The sequence below is a fragment of the Hemitrygon akajei genome, chromosome 9 (assembly GCF_048418815.1).
Source record: "Hemitrygon akajei chromosome 9, sHemAka1.3, whole genome shotgun sequence".
NCBI lineage: Eukaryota > Metazoa > Chordata > Chondrichthyes > Myliobatiformes > Dasyatidae > Hemitrygon > Hemitrygon akajei.
In genome coordinates this window covers 150843774-150864545 of record NC_133132.1, presented here as the reverse complement: position 1 = coordinate 150864545, position 20772 = coordinate 150843774, and the positions used below count along the sequence as shown (strand labels likewise).

General features: G+C 46.4%; 1 protein-coding gene and 1 long non-coding RNA gene across 2 annotated transcripts in view; one reads left to right on the top strand and one right to left on the bottom strand.

Moving 5' to 3' along the window:
• LOC140733651 (uncharacterized) overlaps window positions 1-13597 on the bottom strand; it is a 53102-nt gene extending 39505 nt beyond the window's left edge. Inside the window, exon 1 of the long non-coding RNA XR_012100330.1 lies at window positions 13421-13597. This is a non-coding gene — a long non-coding RNA (uncharacterized lncRNA). The remainder of the gene's footprint in view (window positions 1-13420) is intronic.
• Window positions 13488-20772, top strand: part of LOC140733648 (ectonucleotide pyrophosphatase/phosphodiesterase family member 3-like) — a 114429-nt gene continuing 107144 nt past the window's right edge. Inside the window, exon 1 of the mRNA XM_073057262.1 lies at window positions 13488-13701. Coding sequence (XP_072913363.1) covers window positions 13600-13701 — 102 coding nt within the window. The 5' untranslated portion in view covers window positions 13488-13599. The remainder of the gene's footprint in view (window positions 13702-20772) is intronic.

Sequence of the window (20772 nt, the reverse complement as noted above, 5' to 3'; positions counted from 1 at the left end):
AACTGATCCCCTTGACAGATCCCCCTGTCTCCGCAAGCAATTTATCTGCCCTCCTAACCAAAAGGGATACCCTAAAAACTTCCCACCAATCTCCTGCCACAGATATGATAAGCCCCCCAGCTGCGGCATTTGACTTCCAGTCGAACCACACGCATTTTCCCACACTTTCCCAGAACTGGCAGCTGTCACTTCGAGATAATTGCGCCCGACAGTTCTAACAACGCTACCAGCCCGCCTACTCAAACTTTCAACCAATCCCTGTCGCTTTCCCTCAGCCAAGCACTGCCACTCACCCAACAACTGAGAGGTCCGCTCCGCCCCTTTAGGGCTGGACGTTATTCCAACAACCGGGCAGAGCCCACCATAGCTAAAACATCCCAACCTGTCACTCCTCACTCTCCAAACAGTACGGACAACCCATGGTACCACCACCATTTCGTCAGCGCTAGTCGGAACTCGAACAACGACCTCCGGGCTACCAACAGCAGCCACCCCACCCAACACACATGCAGAGATAACCGGCAATCGCACACCCACAAAGGCACACCAGCTCTTCGCCGCAGACATAATTTAAAGAGGGCGATCACACAGCTTCCACAGAAATCAATCCCGGACGATCGCACCCACAATGTAACCCCTGGGTCACCTCAGGCATCGCTCAAACTCGTTCTCGTCTAGGGGGAGCAGCCTTCGGCCCCGCCAAACTGGGTAATCAGCTGGTGTGGATGCTGTGTGATGTCCCCGCCTCGCCCAAAAACAGACAGTACACCTTATGCGATTAAATGAGTACAATTTATACAGATTACTATAACTAAGCGATTACTAACGATACAGTATATATGAATAAGAGAAAAAAAAGAAAAGGCGCCAAACTTATCAAAGTCCAAACCACTTCGTGCACAATCGTTGGAGCTCAATTACTGAAGTCTTCTGGTATTCGATCCCCTCCGAACTCCTCGACCCGCCTCCTGGGACCCCCACGGTGGTCAACCAGACGCTCCACACTCCTCTGTCTCCGTCTCCTCTCCTCACCGAAAACCTTGGGCCGGGGACCCCCGCTCGGGGTCCGTACCGTCGCCCAGCTTCCAGCACCCCGTCCTCTCTCTCTCACTCCATCGCGCCGACTCCCCAAAAGCCCCGCCAACAATCAGTTTACAGTCCCAAACAAGCTTCCAGCACTTATCATAACAAAGAACCTAGCATTCCTACTATTAATACAGGCGCCAGCATTCCTACTTGTAACAAAACAAAGACGCCATTTTGATTACATACACAGTAACAAAGAAAAAGAAAAAAAACCCCGTTACACTCTCCCCCCACCAAATAAAAGTCATGTCCTCATGACTATTAGATAACTCGTCACCTTTCCTGCTAACACACCGTAACCCAAGCACAAGCAGTGACATCTTCTCCCCACACAGTAAACCTCACGCCCTGTTCCTTAAGCGCTATATAGGCCAACTATCTGGGCGTTCCCAAACCCTTCTGAGACCTCCGTACCCCCCTCACCTAAACCCTGAGGCTAGGACACAGCTGAGGATACCTTGGGTCCACTACCAACTCCTCTTTCAATCTCTCACTCATACCCCACACTGCACACAGCTAACCCTCCCCACTACACCTGACTCAGTGGAAGAAGGGCCAAAGGTCTCTTCCTCAATCGAGGGAAAGTCAGCAAAAGGCAGCATGTACCACACATCCAGCACTTCAGCCTTTGAATCCGTATTCTTCCTCATTTCTTCGATCGGTAGCTGCTGTTTGATCTTCTCCAAACGGAAACACGTGGCCTGCACTGCTCCTGCAGTCTCTTCAGCCTCCTGCAATTGAGATTATCATCTTCTCTGGCCCCTGGCTCAGCAGTTCTGACTCCTGCATCCCGACCATCTCAATCTGGAATGCAGTTACTCCAACAGCTTCTTCTACCCCGACCTGAAAAGCAGCAGTTAAAGATTGGTCACCCTCCAGTTCAGTATTCACTGCACTTCTCTCCAGCTTTTTTTCTCCTCATGACTTCTTCCAGATCAACCTTCAGGTTTTGCACTTCATTTGAACTGTCGATGGTCATCTTCAGGTTCCCTTCAAGCTACCGCTTCCCCCTTCCGAGATTTGTCCGCAATTTCTTCACCTCCGCAAACTCCCTTCTCCAGGCTCTCAGTTTGCTGTGGCCCTTAGTCAAACAACTTTCTTCGTTCTCTCCAACTTGTAAGTCTTTCAAATGGTTCCAGATCACTCTCTCCGGTCTCTCAGTCTTCATTTCAAACTTGATTCCGTAGAGACAACTCTGGCACGTGTCCAGAAAACACTTTAACTCTGTAGTTCTCAGCCGCTCCTGCAACGACCTCACTTCATATTCTCCTGAGGCAAATCCAAATACCAGGAGATCATCCACATACGTCAAAATTCCAAACGCCTCCACACCCCATGGTCTTCCACATGCCCTGCAGGGAGGTTGCAAGGGCTCCGGAGATACCCTGTGGTATCTTTTCGGACCGGAAAGACTCCTAGGAAACTTTGAACCCCCGTCTTCTCCTTGCCGGCCTCACTCATCGGGATCTGGCAACATCCACTCCTCAGATCCAGCACCTTAAACCTCTTCGCACTACTCAGATAGGCCATCGCCTCTATGGCCCAATATAATCCACACACACGCTGCCTACGTCTGCCACGCTGTAGGGGCCAGTCGCCACAACCTCTGCCTCACCGAGGTGTCTTCAGCAGTCAACTCCCCTCCCTGGTGGTATTTCGCAGCGTCCACTAAGAGGGTCTCACCCTCAGATACTCCTCCAGGCCATACCACCACCGGCTCTCGTTTGAATTCGGTATTGGCCCAATGCTGCTACACACGTCCGCACAAGCAGCTCGAAACTCTGGGTGCATCGATAATGCCTCCAAACAGCTCTCACCCGCCTCCTCCGGGCAGGCCCCCAAGCGCACCAACAGGATATTGGTTCTCTCCATAACCGAAACGCTGCCCGTCTCAACAGGGTCCGGACACATCAGCATTAACGATTCACGAACCTCAGTCACCTCCACATTTGCCTCTAAGAACTCAATTTTCACTGACCAACAACCGTCGTCTTTATAATCACCGGGACTGGTACCCCAAATCTCCAGTGCCGTCAATGTCATCAAGGGTAAAGGCTTCCAAAAGCGGTTATAAAACAAACTGTACAGCAACTTAACCGGTGCCCCGGTGCCGAGGATGGCTTTAACTTGACTTCCATCCATCCGTAACAACACCTGAGTGCGTGGTCCCTCTAAGCCTTCAGGAATAGGGTCTGTTCCTTGCGGGAGTTCCTTGGTACATTGCTGGGAACGTGCTCCCCCAGAGACCCCAAGCCGTTCCCCCACTGGGCCTCCTCTAAGTTTCCCGACATCTCTCGGATCAACGGAACAACTGATCCCCTTGACAGATCCCCCTGTCTCCGCAAGCAATTTATCTGCCCTCCTAACCAAAAGGGATACCCTAAAAACTTCCCACCAATCTCCTGCCACAGATATGATAAGCCCCCCAGCTGCGGCATTTGACTTCCAGTCGAACCACACGCATTTTCCCACACTTTCCCAGAACTGGCAGCTGTCACTTCGAGATAATTGCGCCCGACAGTTCTAACAACGCTACCAGCCCGCCTACTCAAACTTTCAACCAATCCCTGTCGCTTTCCCTCAGCCAAGCACTGCCACTCACCCAACAACTGAGAGGTCTGCTCCGCCCACGTCTCCGCCCCTTTAGGGCTGGACGTTATTCCAACAACCGGGCAGAGCCCACCATAGCTAAAACATCCCAACCTGTCACTCCTCACTCTCCAAACAGTACGGACAACCCATGGTACCACCACCATTTCGTCAGCGCTAGTCGGAACTCGAACAACGACCTCCGGGCTACCAACAGCAGCCACCCCACCCAACACACATGCAGAGATAACCGGCAATCGCACACCCACAAAGGCACACCAGCTCTTCGCCGCAGACATAATTTAAAGAGGGCGATCACACAGCTTCCACAGAAATCAATCCCGGACGATCGCACCCACAATGTAACCCCTGGGTCACCTCAGGCATCGCTCAAACTCGTTCTCGTCTAGGGGGAGCAGCCTTCGGCCCCGCCAAACTGGGTAATCAGCTGGTGTGGATGCTGTGTGATGTCCCCGCCTCGCCCAAAAACAGACAGTACACCTTATGCGATTAAATGAGTACAATTTATACAGATTACTATAACTAAGCGATTACTAACGATACAGTATATATGAATAAGAGAAAAAAAAGAAAAGGCGCCAAACTTATCAAAGTCCAAACCACTTCGTGCACAATCGTTGGAGCTCAATTACTGAAGTCTTCTGGTATTCGATCCCCTCCGAACTCCTCGACCCGCCTCCTGGGACCCCCACGGTGGTCAACCAGACGCTCCACACTCCTCTGTCTCCGTCTCCTCTCCTCACCGAAAACCTTGGGCCGGGGACCCCCGCTCGGGGTCCGTACCGTCGCCCAGCTTCCAGCACCCCGTCCTCTCTCTCTCACTCCATCGCGCCGACTCCCCAAAAGCCCCGCCAACAATCAGTTTACAGTCCCAAACAAGCTTCCAGCACTTATCATAACAAAGAACCTAGCATTCCTACTATTAATACAGGCGCCAGCATTCCTACTTGTAACAAAACAAAGACGCCATTTTGATTACATACACAGTAACAAAGAAAAAGAAAAAAAACCCCGTTACACTGGGATGGGGGAAGGGAGGGGGAGGGAATTACTGGAAGATGAAGCATTCATTTCCACAGATGTTGCCTGACCTGCTGAGTTCCTCCAGCATGTTGTACGTGTCACTTTGACCCCAGCATCTGCAGTGTACTTTGTGTTCACTCATTTATAATGTGGGGCTTGTGACCTGGGAGAGAAATACTAAAAAATTAAGTTAGAAGTGCATTTTCATTTTTTGATAACTATTTTCTAAAGTGGCATGGATAATTAACTATACTCAAAGATGCCATATAAATGCACCTGATTGTGCTTATTGCTCGTGAATCTGTGAATTCTCAGGGTGCGACAGTACAGAGTAAAATTATAGAAGGACAGAATAAACAATAAACCATCTCTGCTGGTGGAAATTGAAACACAAGACAGAAGATGTTGGCATCTAGAGCAGTAAAATCTGCTGAGGAACTCAACAGATCAGGCAGAATCTGAGGGAGGAAATAGACAGTTGATGCCATTAAAGTGAAGGTGCAAAAATAACTTATAAGAATGTCAATGGGTCTGCAGGGCTTGAGTTACAGTGCTATAAAAGGTATTGACCCCCACTTGGAAGTTTTCCTTTTTTATTGTTTTACAACATTGAATCACAGTGGATTTAATGTGGCTTTTTCTGAGAATGTTCAACAGGAAAAAAAGACTCTTTCGTGTTAAAGTGAAAACAGATCTCCACAAAGTAATCTATATTAATTACAAATATAAAACACAAAATAATTTATTGCTTAATTACTCTCCCCCTTTAATATGACATTCCAAATCATGGCTGGTGCAGCGAATTGGTTTCAGAAGTCATATAATTAGTTAAATGGCGATCACCTATCTGCAGTCAAGGTGTTTTAATTGATTGTAGTAAAAAATACACCTGTATCCAGAAGGTCCAACTGCTGGTGAGTCAGTATCCTGCTATAAACAACACCACGAAGACAAAAGAACACTTCATCAACACTGTGAAAAGGTTATTAAAAAGCACAAGTTAGGAGATGGATACAAGCAAATCTCCAAGTTACTGAATATTCTTTGGAGTGCAGTTAAGTCAATAATCAAGAAATAGAAGGGAGGCAAGGGAGGAGATTGCTGAGCCTCTGGTGATGATCTTTGCATCATCAATAGAGTTGGGGGAGGTTCCAGAGGATTGAAGGGTTACAGATGTTGTTCCCTTATTCAAGAAAGCGAGTAGAGATAGCCCAGGAAATTATAGACCAGTGAGTCTTACTTCAAGTAGTTGGCAAGTTGATGGAAAAAGTCCTGGGAGGTAGGATTTATGAACATTTGGAGAGGCATAATATGATTAGGAATAGTCAGCATAGCTTTGTCAAAGTCAGGTCGTGCCTTAAGAGCCTGATTGAATTTTTTGAGGATGTGACTGACCACGTTGATGAAGGTATAGCAGTAGATGTAGTGTATATGGATTTCAGCAAGGCATTTGATAAGGTACCCCATGCAAGGCTTATTGAGAAAGTAAGGAGGCATGGGATCCAAGGGGACATTGCTTTGTGGATCCAGAACTGGCTTGCCCACAGAAGGCAAAGAGTGGTTGTAGACGGGTCACATTCTGCATGGAGGTCAGTGACCAATGGTGTGCCTTAGGGATCTGTTCTGGAACCCCTTCTCTTCGTGATTTTTTAAAAAATGACCTGGATGAGGAAGTGGAGAGATGGGTTAGTAAATTTGCTGATGACACAAAAGTTGGGGGTGTTGTGGATAGTGTGGAGGGCTGTCAGAGGTTACAACGGGACATCGATAGGATGCAAAACTGGGCTGAAAAGTGGCAGATGGAGTTCAACCCAGATAAGTGTAAGGTTGTTCATTTTGGTAGGTCAAATATGATGGGAGAATATAGTATATAGACCCTTGGCAGTGTGGACGATCAGGTTATCTTGGGGTCTGAGTCCATAAGACACTCAAAGCAGCTGCGTAGGTTGACTCTGTGGTTAGAAGACGTACGGTGTATTGGCCTTCATCAATCGTGGGATTGAGTTTAGGAGCTGAGTTGTGGTGTTGCAGCTATATAGGACCCTGGTCAGACCCCACTTGGAGCACTGTGCTCAGTTCTGGTCACCTCATTACAGGAAGGATGTGGAAACTATAGAAAGGGAGCAGAGGAGATTTACAAGAATGTTGCCTGGATTGGGGAGCATACCTTATGAGAATAGGTTGAGTGAACTCGGCCTTTTCTCCTTGGAGCAACAGAGGATTAGAGGTGTATAAGATGATGAGAGGCATTGATTGCGTGGATAGTCAGAGGCTTTTCCCCCGGGTTGAAATGGCTATCATGAGAGGGCATAGTTTTAAGGTGCTTGGAAGTAGGTACAGAAGAGATGTCAGGAGTAAGTTGTTGTTTGTTTTTTTTTTACGCAGAAAGTGGTGAGTGTGTGGAATGGGCTGCCAACGATGGTGGTGGAGGCAGATACGATAGGGTCTTTTAAGAGACTCCTGGATAGGTACATGGAGCTTAGAAAAATAGAGTGCTATGGGTAAGCCTAGGTACTTGCTTTAGAAATTACATGTTTGGCACAGCATTGTGGGCCAAAGGGCCTGTATTGAGCTGTAATTTTTCTAGAAAGTATATGGCACAGCTGAAAATCTGTCTAGAGCAGGCAGTCCATGCAAGACCATTCAAGAGGTGACTAGTGAGGGAGGCCACCAAGAACTCTATGACAACTCTGGAGGAGTTACAAACTTCAGTGGCCCAAATGGGAGAGTGAGAAAGTGAAAGCCACTGTTTAAAAAAAAAGAAAACTTGGCTAGAGTTTGTCAGAAGGCATGTAGGAGATTTTATAGTCTGCTGAAAGAAGGTTCAATGGTCTGATGAAACCAAAATTAAACTTATTTGCCATCAGACTAAAAGCTTTGTTTGGCGCGAGCCAAACACCGCACGTCAAAAACACACCATCCCTACTGTGAAGCATGGTGGTAGCTGCATCACGCTGTAGGGAAGCTTCACTGCAGCAGGCCCTGGAAGGCTTGTGAAGGTAGAAGGTGAAATGAATGCAGCAAAATACAGGGAAATCCTGGAGGAAAGCCTCATACAGTCTGCAAGAGAACTGTGACTTGGGAGAAGATTTGTTTTCCAGCAAGACAATGACCTCAAGCATAACACCAAAGCTACAGAAGAATGGCTTAAGTACAAAGTAGATGTCCTGGAGTGGCCAAGTCGGAGTGCAGACCTCACTCCAATCAAACAACTCACTGGAGGAGACGGCTCCACAAATATCCCCATCTTCAATGATAGGAGCCCAGCATACCTGTGCAAAAGATAAGGCTGAGTCATTTACAACAACCGTCAGTCAGAAGTGTCGAGTAGATGATCCAGCTCGGCCTCCTCCAGAAATTCCCGGCGTCCCAGATGTCAGTATACAGCCGATCCAATTCACTCCACGTGATATCAAGAAATGGCTGAAAGCACTGGATACTGCAAAGGCTATGGGCCCAGACAAAATCCTGGCAATAGTCCTGAAGATTTGTGCTCCAGAACTTGCTGCACCACTAGCCAAGCTGTTCCAGTACAGCTACAACATTGGCATCTACCCAGCAATGTGGAACACTGTCCACAAGAAACAGGAAAGTCCAACCCAGCCAATTATGCCCTGTCAGCCTACTATCAATCAAAGTAATAGAACGGGTCATCAACTGTGCTATCATGCAGCACCTACTCAGCAATTACATGCCTACGGATGCCCAGTTTGGGTTCCGTCAAGGCCACTCAGCTCCTGACCTCATCACCTCCTTGGTCCAAACATGGACCAAAGAGCTAAATACCAGAGGTGCGATGAGAGTGATAGCCCTCAGCATCAAGACAGCATTTGACCGAGTATGGCATCAAGGTGCCCCAGCTAAAATGGAGTCAATGAGAATTAGAGGGAAACCCTCCACTGGTTGGAATCAAACCTGACCCAAATGCAGCAGGACCTGGACAATATCCAGTCCTGGGCTGACAAGTGGCAAGTAACATTCGAGCCACGCAAGTGCCAGAAAATGACCATCTCCAACAAGAGAGGCTCTAACCATCACCCCTTGACATTCAGTGGCATCATCATCACTGAATCCCCTACTATCAACATCCTGGGGGTTACCATTGACAGGAAACTGAACTGGTCTAGCCATATAAACACCGTGGCTACCACAGCAGGTCAAAAGCTAGGAATCCTGTGGCGTGTAACTCACCTTCTGACTCTCCAAAGCCTCTCCATCATCTACAAGGCGCAGGTCAGGAGTGTAATGGAATACTCACCACTCGCCTGGATGACAGCAGCTCCATCAACACTCAAGAAGCTTGACACCATCCAGTACAAGGCAGCACACTTGATTGGTACCCCTTCCACAAGCATCCAATCCCCCCACCATCGACGAACAGTTGCAGCAGTGTGTACTATCTACAAGATGCACTGGAACAGCACACCAAAGCTCCTAAGGCAGCACCTTCCAGACCCCACGGCCACTATCATCCAGAAGGACGAGAACAGCAGATACCTGGGAACAGCACCACTTGGAAAACCCCCTCCAAGTCACTCATAATCTTGACTTGGAAACATATCACCATTCCTCCATTGTTGCTGGGTCAAAATCATAGAAATCCCTCCCTAACAGCACAGTGGGTGTACCTACACCTCAGGGACTGCATTGGTTCGAGAAGGCAGCTCATCACCACCTTCTCAAAGGCAACTAGGGTTGGGCAATAAATGCTGGCTTAGCTGGCGACACCCAGATCCCGTAAATGACTAAATAAGAGAAACTGTGGCTGACTGGAATAGGGCTGTTCACTCAAGATCCCCATGCAAACTGACAGAGCTTGAGCAGTTTTGTAAAGAAGAATAGGGAAAGTTTTACATTGTAGTGTCCAGATGTGCAAACCTGGAGACGTATCCACACACTGAAGTCTGTAATTGCTGCCAAAGGGGCATCTACTCAATACTGACTTGAAGGGGGATGAATACTAATGCAATTATTGTGTTTTATATTGTAACTAATTTAGATCACTTTGTAGAATACTTTTTATAGGCACTGTGTCAGGAGAGTCTTACTCACTATTTATCAAGCTCTAATGAGGGCTACATTGGATTATGGATGTGTAGCATACATGTCAGCTGCAGAAAGTAATTTAAAAATGCTGGATGTTGAGCAAGCTCAGGCCCTCAGGATATGTAGTGGTGCATTCAGAACATCACCGGTATCAGCTCTTCAAGTCGAAATGGGGGAAATGTCATTAAGACTTGGAAAGAATAAAGCTACATTACTGGGTTAACTATTCACATCCAGCTAAAGCTATATTAAAGGACTGCTGGGAACATAATAATTCAAATTATAGTAGCTTTGGATGGATCGGGGTTGCAACAGCACAAAAATATGATCTACATGAGATGGAATATAGCCCTACAGTTCCATTATCTGATGTTCCTCCATGGCTCTTTACAATACATACAGTGGATATAAACCCGCAATAACTTTTTAAAAAGTCTGTGGAATCAAACTCATGGTACAAGAATATATAGACCTGCATTTTAGAAACGAACTTATAATATTTACGGATGGATCAAAAGACCCTAGGTCTGGCCACACAGGTATTGCAGTCTACATTCCTCAGTGCAAAACTAGCATTAGGAAAAGAGCATCAAACCATTTATCAGTGTATACAACAGAATTAATGACAATATTGAGTGCATTATCTTGGATAGAAGAAAATAATGTCAAAAAGGCTGTAATCTGTTCAGACAGTTTGTCTGTATTAACCTCTATGAAATGAAGAAAATCTGAAAGCAGACAGGATATTTTATTGGAGATTCTATGCAAGTTATATACCCTGACCAAAAATGGGGTAGAAGTAAGCTTCCTTCGGGTTCCTGTTCATTGTGGTGTGGAGGGTAATGAAAAATTGGACATTATAGTTAAACAATCACTCAAATCGTCTGTAATAGATCCCTCTAAGCAAATCGGAAGTCAAAAGCATGATAAAAACACGTATTGAGGAGACATGGCAGAAGCACTGGGATGAGAGTGAGACATGGAGACAACTGTACAAAATACAAAGGCAAAGCAGATATCAGAGAATATCAGGTGGGCATAGGAAGATAGAAGTGATCATCAGTCATTTAAGAATTGGACACACAAGTCTTAATTACACATTATATAAAATAGGGCAACATCCAACTGGGTTGTGTGAATACTGTAATCAACCAGAAACAATTGAACATGTATTGATAAAATGTAAGAAGTATCAAAGAGAAAGAGTGAAGATGATAGGAGCGCTTAAGATAAACAAAAAAAAATCTGCTGCGGGTATAGAAGACATTTTAAGTGGGAGTTCAAGAGAAATAAGGACCTATATCATGAAGTATCTGAAAGACTCTGGTTTGTTATATAGAATTTAGGGAATGCAATCTTTTTATTCCTCCTGTTTATCAAACGATCCACACTCCAGTCTAGTAGGTGGCGGTAATGCACCATAAAGCTGCTTTGCCAACCGCCATAAAACAACACAGGAAGAAGTCTTACTTGAAAAGCAAACACGAGGAAATCCACAGATGCTGGAAATTCAAGCAACACACACAAAATGCTGGTGGAACGCAGCAGGCCAGGCAGCATCTATAGGGAGAAGCACTGTCGATGTTTCGGGCCGAGACCCTTCGTCAGGACTAACTGAAAGGAAAGACAGTAAGAGACTTGAAAGTAGTGGGGGGAGGGGGAAATGCGAAATGATAGGAGAAGACCGGAGGGGGTGGGATGAAGCTAAGAGCTGGAAAGGTGATTGGCAAAAGTGATACAGAGCTGGAGAAGGGAAAGGATCATGGGACGGGAGGCCTAGGGAGAAAGAAAGAGGGAGGGGAGCACCAGAGGGAGATGGAAAACAGGCAGAGTGATGGGCAGAAAGAGAAAAAAAAGAGGGGGGGGAAAAACTAATTATATCAGGGATGGGGTAAGAAGGGGAGGAGGGGCATTAACGGAAGTTAGAGAAGTCAATATTCATGCCATCAGGTTGGAGGCTACACAGCCAGTATATAAAGTGTTGTTCCTCCAACCTGAGTGTGGCTTCATCTTGACAGTAGAGGAGGCCATGGATAGACATATCAGAATGGGAATGGGACGTGGAATTAAAATGTGTGGCCACTGGGAGATCCTGCTTTCTCTGGCGGACAGAGCGTAGGTGTTCAGCGAAATGGTCTCCCAGTCTGCATCGGGTCTCACCAATATATAAAAGGCCACACCGGGAGCACCGGACGCAGTATACCACACCAGCCGACTCACAGGTGAAGTGTCGCCTCACCTGGAAGGACTGTCTGGGGCCCTGAATGGTGGTGAGGGAGGAAGTGTAAGGGCAGGTGTAGCACTTGTTCCGCTTACAGGGATAAGTGCCAGGAGGGAGATCAGTGGGAAGGGATGAGGGGGATGAATGGACAAGGGAGTCGCGTAGTGAGCTATCCCTGCAGAAAGCAGAAAGAGTGGGGTAGGGAAAGATGTGCTTGGTGGTGGGATCCTGTTGGAGGTGGTGGAAGTTATGGAGAATTATACGTTGGACCTGGAGGCTGGTGGGGTGGTACGTGAGGACAAGGGGAACCCTATCCCGAGTGGGGTGGCGGGTGGATGGGGTGAGGGCAGATGTGCGGGAAATTAGAGAGATGCGCTTGAGAGCAGAGTTGATGGTGGAAGAAGGGAAGCCCCTTTGTTTAAAAAAAGGAAGACATCTCCTTCGTCCTGGAATGAAAAGCCTCATCCTGAGAGCAGATGCGGTGGAGACGGAGGAATTGCATTTTTGCAAGAGACAGGGTGGGAAGAGGAATAGTCCAGGTAGCTGTGAGAGAAGTCGTCTTACTCACTAGGGCCCTTCACTCCAAGCGGAGCAGAGGCCATCGATGACCTCCCGGCTCCATTATCCGATGATTGGAGTTCATCAATGACTCTGCAACCCACTGTACCGGGGATCGGCCTGTGCAGCTTCACCGGAGTCCCAGTGGCCGGCTTGCCCGCTTCTACCTCTCACCACAGGGACTGCCGTTCGACTTTGGGAGGCACGAGGAGAACCCGATTACCCTGGTTTTCTGTTGCGGCTCAGGGCTCTCTCTACAGAGGTGTACACAATCTCGAGGCGCATTTCCTCCAGGACAGTGGAATCCAAAACTAGAAATGCAGAGACGGGTAACTTTTCCACAAGTTGTGGTTGCTATATGGAACTAGCTGCCAGAGACGGATCCAATGACAATATTGAAAAGGCATTTGGATTAGGAATTAGGCACATGATTAGGAAAGGTCTAGACTGTAGTGATATGGGTAATTGCGACTTGCTCAGTCAGACAAGCCCTTCGACAACATTAGGTCAATGCCATTTACCCTGCGACTCTTAACTGGTCTCTCCACAGATTAACCTTGAACACTGAACTCCTCCAGTACCTCGATTTTTGCTCGGATATGGGAAATTTACTCTATTTTAAGTAAGAGTTCTTCTTAAAGAATCTCTAATTCATTGTTTGATTTATTTTAAAACATCCAACGATCAAATTGAAAGGAAACAATTTAACGCTCGTATACATTTGCTCCCCAAGCAATCAAACCTCTCCGTTGCTGGGGAATAGGAAACTGTAAATCGCAAGGAATGGTGGAGCGAACTGTCGCAAACAAGTCTGTTTACTTGCAACAGTTGCAGCGAGGCGACCTTGAGCTTTGTGCCCTGCAGAGCGAAGCTCACCTGCGGCCGGAGCGGCGCCGTCCCGGGCCGGCCGCGTCCTCCCCTGACCCGCCTTGCTCCGGCGGGGATTGGTTTGCCGTCCGGCCATGGGAACGCCCTCTGGCCTCCCCTCCTCACTCTAACCTCAGCTCTGCTGAAAGTGAGCTGTTGATCGCAGTGCAACGGAGAGTGGTCGCCGCATGGACCTGGAAGTAGCTAAACAGCAGCGCACGTCGATGCTGCAAGCCGACGCCGAGCCCCGGGCGAAGAGTCGCTGGCACAACCACCGGGTGCTCATTGCAGTGAGTATCAGGCAGGGGGTTACCGAGGGGCACCGAGGGGCTCCGGCTAAAGGGAGAGTCCCGTCTTAATCCAATTACCCAGCTTCCAACGCTGTCCCAACTTAACTGCCCTGTTACTTCGGTTTACTTCTGTGCGATTTGCTTTTTGTTTTCTAATCTATTTAATTCACATTAGACGCGAGCTGATGCACAATTTGCTATGTTTTCAAAGTTTATAGGTTTCCCTGCAGATATTGTACAAGATGCACAGTATCCGGAGTTGTCAGTAGTTTGAAATGTTGCGGAATTACGGATGTAAATTTCACATGCGGGACACGGCCTCCCAACTTTTCTGACAGTTTGGGGTAGATTTTCCGCCCTGGAAACTTGAGGGGCTGAAAATGAGGCGGAATTGGAGATACTGGAACAAAAAACAGAACTTGCTGGAAATGCTCAACAACTCGGGAAATCTGCGGAGAGAGAGTGAGTTAATGTTTACGGTCTGACGAGGGATCCTTGTGTGAAGCGTTACCATACAGACTGAGCGCTTTCAGTATTTTGTGGTTTCGGAACTCTAGGGTGTGATTATTACAATATATCGGAAATTTGAATGTCTTGAGCAAGCATGTGAGGAAATTGGGTACAACCCACTATGCATTTATTATGGGCTGTATGCTGGATACAGAATTAGCACCTTCAGCGTTTGTCCACTTCACCTGTCTTATTACTGTGGGCCGGTGGAGAGAATTAGCACAGAGAATAGAATCACTGTTGACAAAAGTGCTTTCGACCCAAAATGCTCTTTAATATCCCAAAAAGGTTTCCTTTTTTAAAAAATCCTTGATTCAATAAATGCAGTGGCTGAGTAAAATCAACTCTGGCTGTGAATTATCTGACGGTGAGAGATTTATTAATTTATCTATAGTGCAGAGTTGACCCTCCAAGCCACACCCAGCAATCCCCCAATTTAAACCGAACCATCTCACAGGACAGTTTACAACGATCATTTAACCTGCCAAGCGGTACATCGGTGGACTGGGGGGGGGAAGCTGGTGAACCAGGTGGTCATGGGGAGACCATACAAACTCCTTACGGGCAGCGGTGGGAATTGAACCCCGGTGGCCTGTACTGTAAAGCGTTGTGCTAACCGCTACATGACCATGCCACCTCCCTTCTCGCATGGGAAACGAACACAGTGGGCCAGGCGGCATCTGTAGAGGGGAATGGACAGCTGTTGTCTCGGGTTGATGATGTTTATTTAGACAAAGGGTGGAGGGGAGATGGCCACTATAAATAGAACGAGGTGAGGTGATGTGAGAACTGGCCAGTGATTGGTGGATCCAATTGATGGATGGATGGAGGAGGGAAGTGTGGAAGTAGAACAGAGGAAGGAGGAAAACGTGAGGCTAGAGGTGAGGGACAGGAGTGCAAGTGTGCAAGTAAGGAAGGTGATTAAGTGGATTGAGATAAGGGGCAGCTGAAGCCAACTGTGGGAAGAGTCAGAGAGTGGTGAATCTCTGGAATTCATTGCCACAGACAGCTGTGGAGACCAAGTTTTTGAGTGTATTGAAAGTGGAGGTTGATAGGTTCTTGATTAGGCAGGGCGTCAAAGGCAGAAGGCGGGAGAATGGGGTTGAGAGAGATAATGAACGGGGCATGATGGAATGGCAGACTAGACAAGATGGGCCAAATGGACTAATTCTGCTCCTAAGACTTGTGGTCTAAGAGTGACGGGTGAAGGGGACAAGATTGGGTGATGGGAGGGGTGTGGCTAGAAATGTGAGAACACAGGTGGGGTGTAATTTCAGGGTGATTGGAGGAAAGTATAGAGGGGGAAGTTAGAGGTAAGTTTTCTACACAAAGAGTGGTGAGTGTGTGGAACACCTTGCCAGGGGTGGTGTTGGAAGCAGGTACATAAGGAGCATTTAAGAAACTTTTAGACAGGCTCATGGATGCTGAGAAAAGTGGAGGGCCATGTAGGAGGGAATGGATAGATCTTAGAGTAAGTTAAAGGGTCGGCACAACGTTGTGGGCCGAAGGGCCTGTGCTGTGCTGTAAAATTCTCTGTTCTAACACAGAGGTAAGGGGTATCTGAAGTTGGAAGATTCATTGTTCATACCGTAGGTTGTAGGTCGGTCAGGTAGAATGTGAGGTGGTGTTCTTTTTCACTCTGGCCGCAGAAATTGGATGATGAAGGGAAGATTGGTGAAGAGCACGCACTGAAAATGCTAGCTCTGATTTAAATCACCTTGTCTTGATGATGTGTGTTTATGTTTGCTTAGGTAAACAAGGTTGAAGATTGTTTATAAGGGCTTGCCTTTATCTTTCGGTGTTCCCTGGCTACAAGTGAAATTCCAGAGGACTGCAGATTAGCAAATTCAATTCTGTTATTCTAAAGCGGGTGGGAGTTAATACCCAGTGATTAAAGACTGGACAGATTAACCAGTAATGTCTTCACTCTCACACTCTGTGCAGAGATAAAGCTTTCTTATCTCTCACTGTGTATAACAAGGGGATTTCCCTGACCCCCAGCCAGGAAAAAGAACTGAACATTGGTGGGGAACAAGATGTTCTTCGAATTATTTTCAGAAACAAGGGAAAATCTGCAGATGCTGGAAATCAGCACGAAATGTCGACAGTACTTTTCTCCATAGATGCTGCCTGGCCTGCTGAGTTCCTCCAGCATTCTGTGTGTGTCGCTTGGAATTCTCTTGCTAGCTTTCTGTAAGCTGCTGGCAAGGAACTCAGCTGGTCAGGCAGCATCTGTAGTCAGGAATAAACAGTTGATGTTTCAGGCTGAAACCCTTCACTAGTTCTCATGAAGGCTTGAAACATTGACTGTGCATAGAGGGGTATTGATGCTGCCTGACCTGCCAAGCTCCTCTAGTGTTTTGTGTGTATGTTACACAAAACTTCCAGCATTATTAAATGCAAACAGTGCATTTCACTATACGTTACGATATCCATACGTAGATTTGAATCTGCAGAATTGCTTGTATCTATGGGTGATTTACCTAGGTTCTTTTCCGACTGTAGTTTTTAAAGTTCAAAATAAATTTTATTATCGAATATTACATATACGTCACTATATACAACCCTGAGATTCATTTTCTTGTGGGCATATTCAGCAAATCTATCGAATAATAACTATAACAGAATCCGTGAACGACGGTCCAACTAGGATGTTCAATCAGAGTGCAGAAGACAACTAACTGCAAATACGAAAAGAAGAAGCAATAATAAATAAGCATTAAATGTTGAGAACCTGAGATGAAGAGTCCTTGAAAGTCACTCTCTTGCAATGGGTGGAGATTATTTTCTGTAATGTAGAAAAGGAGCCCTCAATGGGTGACAGAGACCTCAGCTATTGCTGAAGTCCTGGTGCTTTGGGGGTGGGGTGTGGAGAGAATTTACAAGCATTTGGTGCATGGTGCATAAAGGACAGCCATCAAAGATCTGTTCGTTGTGTTTGACTAACCCAATGAACCTGTTAGATGAAGTAATAGAAGGCCGATGAAAGGAATGTAGGAGGTTTTGTCGACATGGATTTTCAGAAGTTATTCAATGAAGTCCCTCATAAGTGAAATTTGTATTTATGAGATTAAAAAGAAATATGAGGATTAAAAATTAGCTTTATTTGTCACATGTACATCAAAGCATGCAGTGAAATGCAGCCAGTAAGTCTCCCCACACTTCCAGCACCAACATAGCATGCTAAAACTCCCCAGGTTTTGGAATGTGGGAGGAAACCAGAGCACCTGGAGGAAACCCACATGGTGTAGACTTCTTATGGACTGTGGCAGGAATCGAACCCAGATCGGTGGTGGCTGGTGCCGTAAAGCGATTGCCCTAACCACTGTGCTACCGTGCTGCCAGAATACAAGGCATATGTGGAATATGAAACCTTGGTTAGAACAGTTGTAGCCTGCAATCTAGGAAGGATGTGATGTCCTGGAGAGAGTTCAGAGGAGATTTGCCAAGTAGATTCCAAGACTGAGGAATTTTATTGGTAACATAATACAGTTAGAATTGAAATTTATCCTCCTCAAAGAATGAAAATGATTGATGTAGAAGATCGTGACAGGGTAGTCAGGGCCAAGGACCAGTGGGCATTGCTGTAATGTGCCGGTAAAAAATACGGGGCGGTGGGGGAATACTTTCCCAAGACAGCATCTACGTGTTTTGTGTGGAGAGGAGAAATAAAACCCAGAGAACTTTGTGGAGTTGTAATATTGTTACAGCTGCTTCATCTAGTGAAGTGGGGAGTATTTCCCTATGCAAGGGTTCAGGTGAGGCAGGACATTAATCACTCTCGGCAGAATACCCAGCCTCATGATCTGTTGCAGTTTCAGGGTATATGTGACTAGTCCAGATAAACTTATTGGACTGTATCTGTGGAGAATTCAGTGACGGTAATTTTGTCAAACATCTTGGGAGATGTGGCTAGATTGATTCTTTGTGGTTATGGGCTGAGGTTTCTGTGGTACCACACATACCAAGATACAGTGAAAAATGTCATGTATACTGTCCTTACAGATCTAATCATGACACAGTGCATTGGGGTAGAATAAGGTAAAACAAGAATGCAAAATAGAAGTATAAAAGCTATTGAAAAAGTGCAGTGCACACAACCAAAGTGCGGAATAATAATGAGGTGGATTGAGGCCAGGAGTGTATCTTATTGTAAAAGAGGCCTGATCAAGAGTCTGATCACAGGGGGAAAAGTGGTGTCGTTGAGCTTAGTGGTATGTCCTTTAGCCTTTCCTGCTCGAAGGGAGAGGGGAGGGGTAGGTGGGATCTTTTATAATGCTCTCTGCTATCCTGAGGCAGTGAGGAGTATAGGCAGAGTCCTTAGAGGGGAGACTGGTGGTTGTGATGCGCTGAGCTGTGTCCACGACTCTCTGACGGTCACGTGCAGAGCAGATGTCATACCAAGCCATGACACAACCAGGTAGGACGCTTTCTGTGGTGCGTCGATAGACTTTGTAAAAGTCAACTGGGTTGAGCCAAATTTCTTTAGCCTGCCGAGGAAATAGAGGCATTGGTGATCTTTCTTGGCCACCACGTCAACGTGGTTGGACCAGGACAGGTTATTGGTGATGTTCACGCCTTCATCAGGAGGGGAAAGGAAGGGGGCAGAAGACAGAATAAGGAGGGGGGGTAGGGCAATTGGCAGAGACTTCAAGCTTGCTTTTGCCACTTGTATGGCTGTGTCATTGTTGAAGGTGAGATTGTTTTGTAGACTTACCACCTCCTTTTAGCTGTTAACTGTCCATAGCTGATGTGAAAGGCCTACAGAACTTTAAGTGATCTATTGGATGTAAGACAGCTCTGTATGATGCAATTTAGTTTTTCTAATGCTCTGCAATTTGTCATCTCAATTTTATTTGTCCGTGGTGTTGTTGCTGACCTGCTTGTCTTTGCTCGGGAGCCCATCTGTTTAACCCGAGCCTAATCACAGGACAATTTACAATGACCAATAAACCAGTCTTAGGACTGCGGGAGGAAACCGGAGCTCCTGGAGGAAACACATGCATTTCACGGGGAGGCAGCGTCGAACTTGAACTGCCAACACCGGATCTCCCTGAACTGTAGTAGCGTCGTGCTACAGTTCAGGTGGCAGAACTGTACTTGTATTGGAGGACTCAGCAACATCGTGGTCTGCGACTGTGATAGCCAAAAGAAATTTACAGTGTCCACTTTTGAGTTATTTGATGCATTGTATACACCAGATTGTTACCATAAACATGATGGTGATTGCCTTCAGCATAAAGATGTAATATATTAGGCCTGTTTTTTTTTTCCTTGTACGTCCCATACACACAGAACTTGGTTGGATGGATGGCAACTACAAATTACTGCTGAGGTAGTGGCTGTTGGGAGAATAAGGAGAGTGTTTTCGAGGATTTATTAAAGAACATGAAGCAAGTCGGGGAATAATAAGTTCCCATGCAGTACAGACTCGATGAGCCAAGTGACCTTCTGTGTCTTGGGTGCAAAGCTTTTGTGTTCATTACTCTTCCTTCCAATCTTACAAGCTTCCAAGTCATCTGCACTCACAAGAACATAATAGTTCCAGCATGGACAGAGCGTCAGTGTTAGAGCAAGACTCAAGAGACTGCAGATGTGGAATCTGGAGCAGCACACAAAAAACTGGAGGAACTCAGCAAGTCAGGCAGAATGCACGGAGAGAAATGAACTGTTAACGTTTCAGGTTGCGATCCTTCATCGGAACCAGAAAGCAAGAAGGAAGATCGTCGGTGAAGAGAAAAGGCGGAGGAGGGGTTGGCAGATGATAGGTGAAGGCATGTGTGGGAGAGTGATGGGTGGCAGTTATATAAGAAGCTTGGAGGTGATAGGTGGAAGTGACAAAGGATGAAGAAGGTGGAATCTGATGGGTGAGATAGTGGACTATGGAAGGAGGTGAAGACGGAAACCAGTGGGAGGAATGTGGAATTGAATAGGCACAATTGAATAGAGAAAGAAGGTAATGTGAGCTGGTAGGATGGGGAGTGGAAGAGAAGTAAAGGATGGAGGAATTGGTTAGTGGAAATTAGAGAATTGATGTGCCATCAGATTGGGGACCACCGAGGCAGAATATGAGCTGCAATTTCTCCAATTTGCTCAGCTTTGCTGTAGAGGAGGCCAAGAGACAGACAAGTCAGTGTGGGAATGGGGTGGAATGAAAATTGTTGGCCACTGGGATATGGGAAACCTGACTATATGGGGGTGAGGAATGTAAGGAATTGTGTGTGTACTCCACACAGACAGCATTGGAAGTAAATTGGTTTATTATTGTCACTTTTAACATGGTATAGTGATAAACTCTGTTCTGTATGGCAAACATACACATTGCGTCAGTGCATCGAGGCACCACAAGGGGAAAGCAATAGCAGAAGCAGAATATAGTACAACAGAGAAAATGCCATACAGGTGGTTAAGAAGGTGCAAGAGCCATGTGTAAGGGGTTTCTTCTTTTAATGTTACTGAGTATGTTCATCAAAATGGCTTCTCTGTTAAGTTAAAAGTAAAAATGCTTCTTTATGCTTTGTTATGGTAACTGGTGAGAGAGTGCTTTCTCTCGCACAAAAA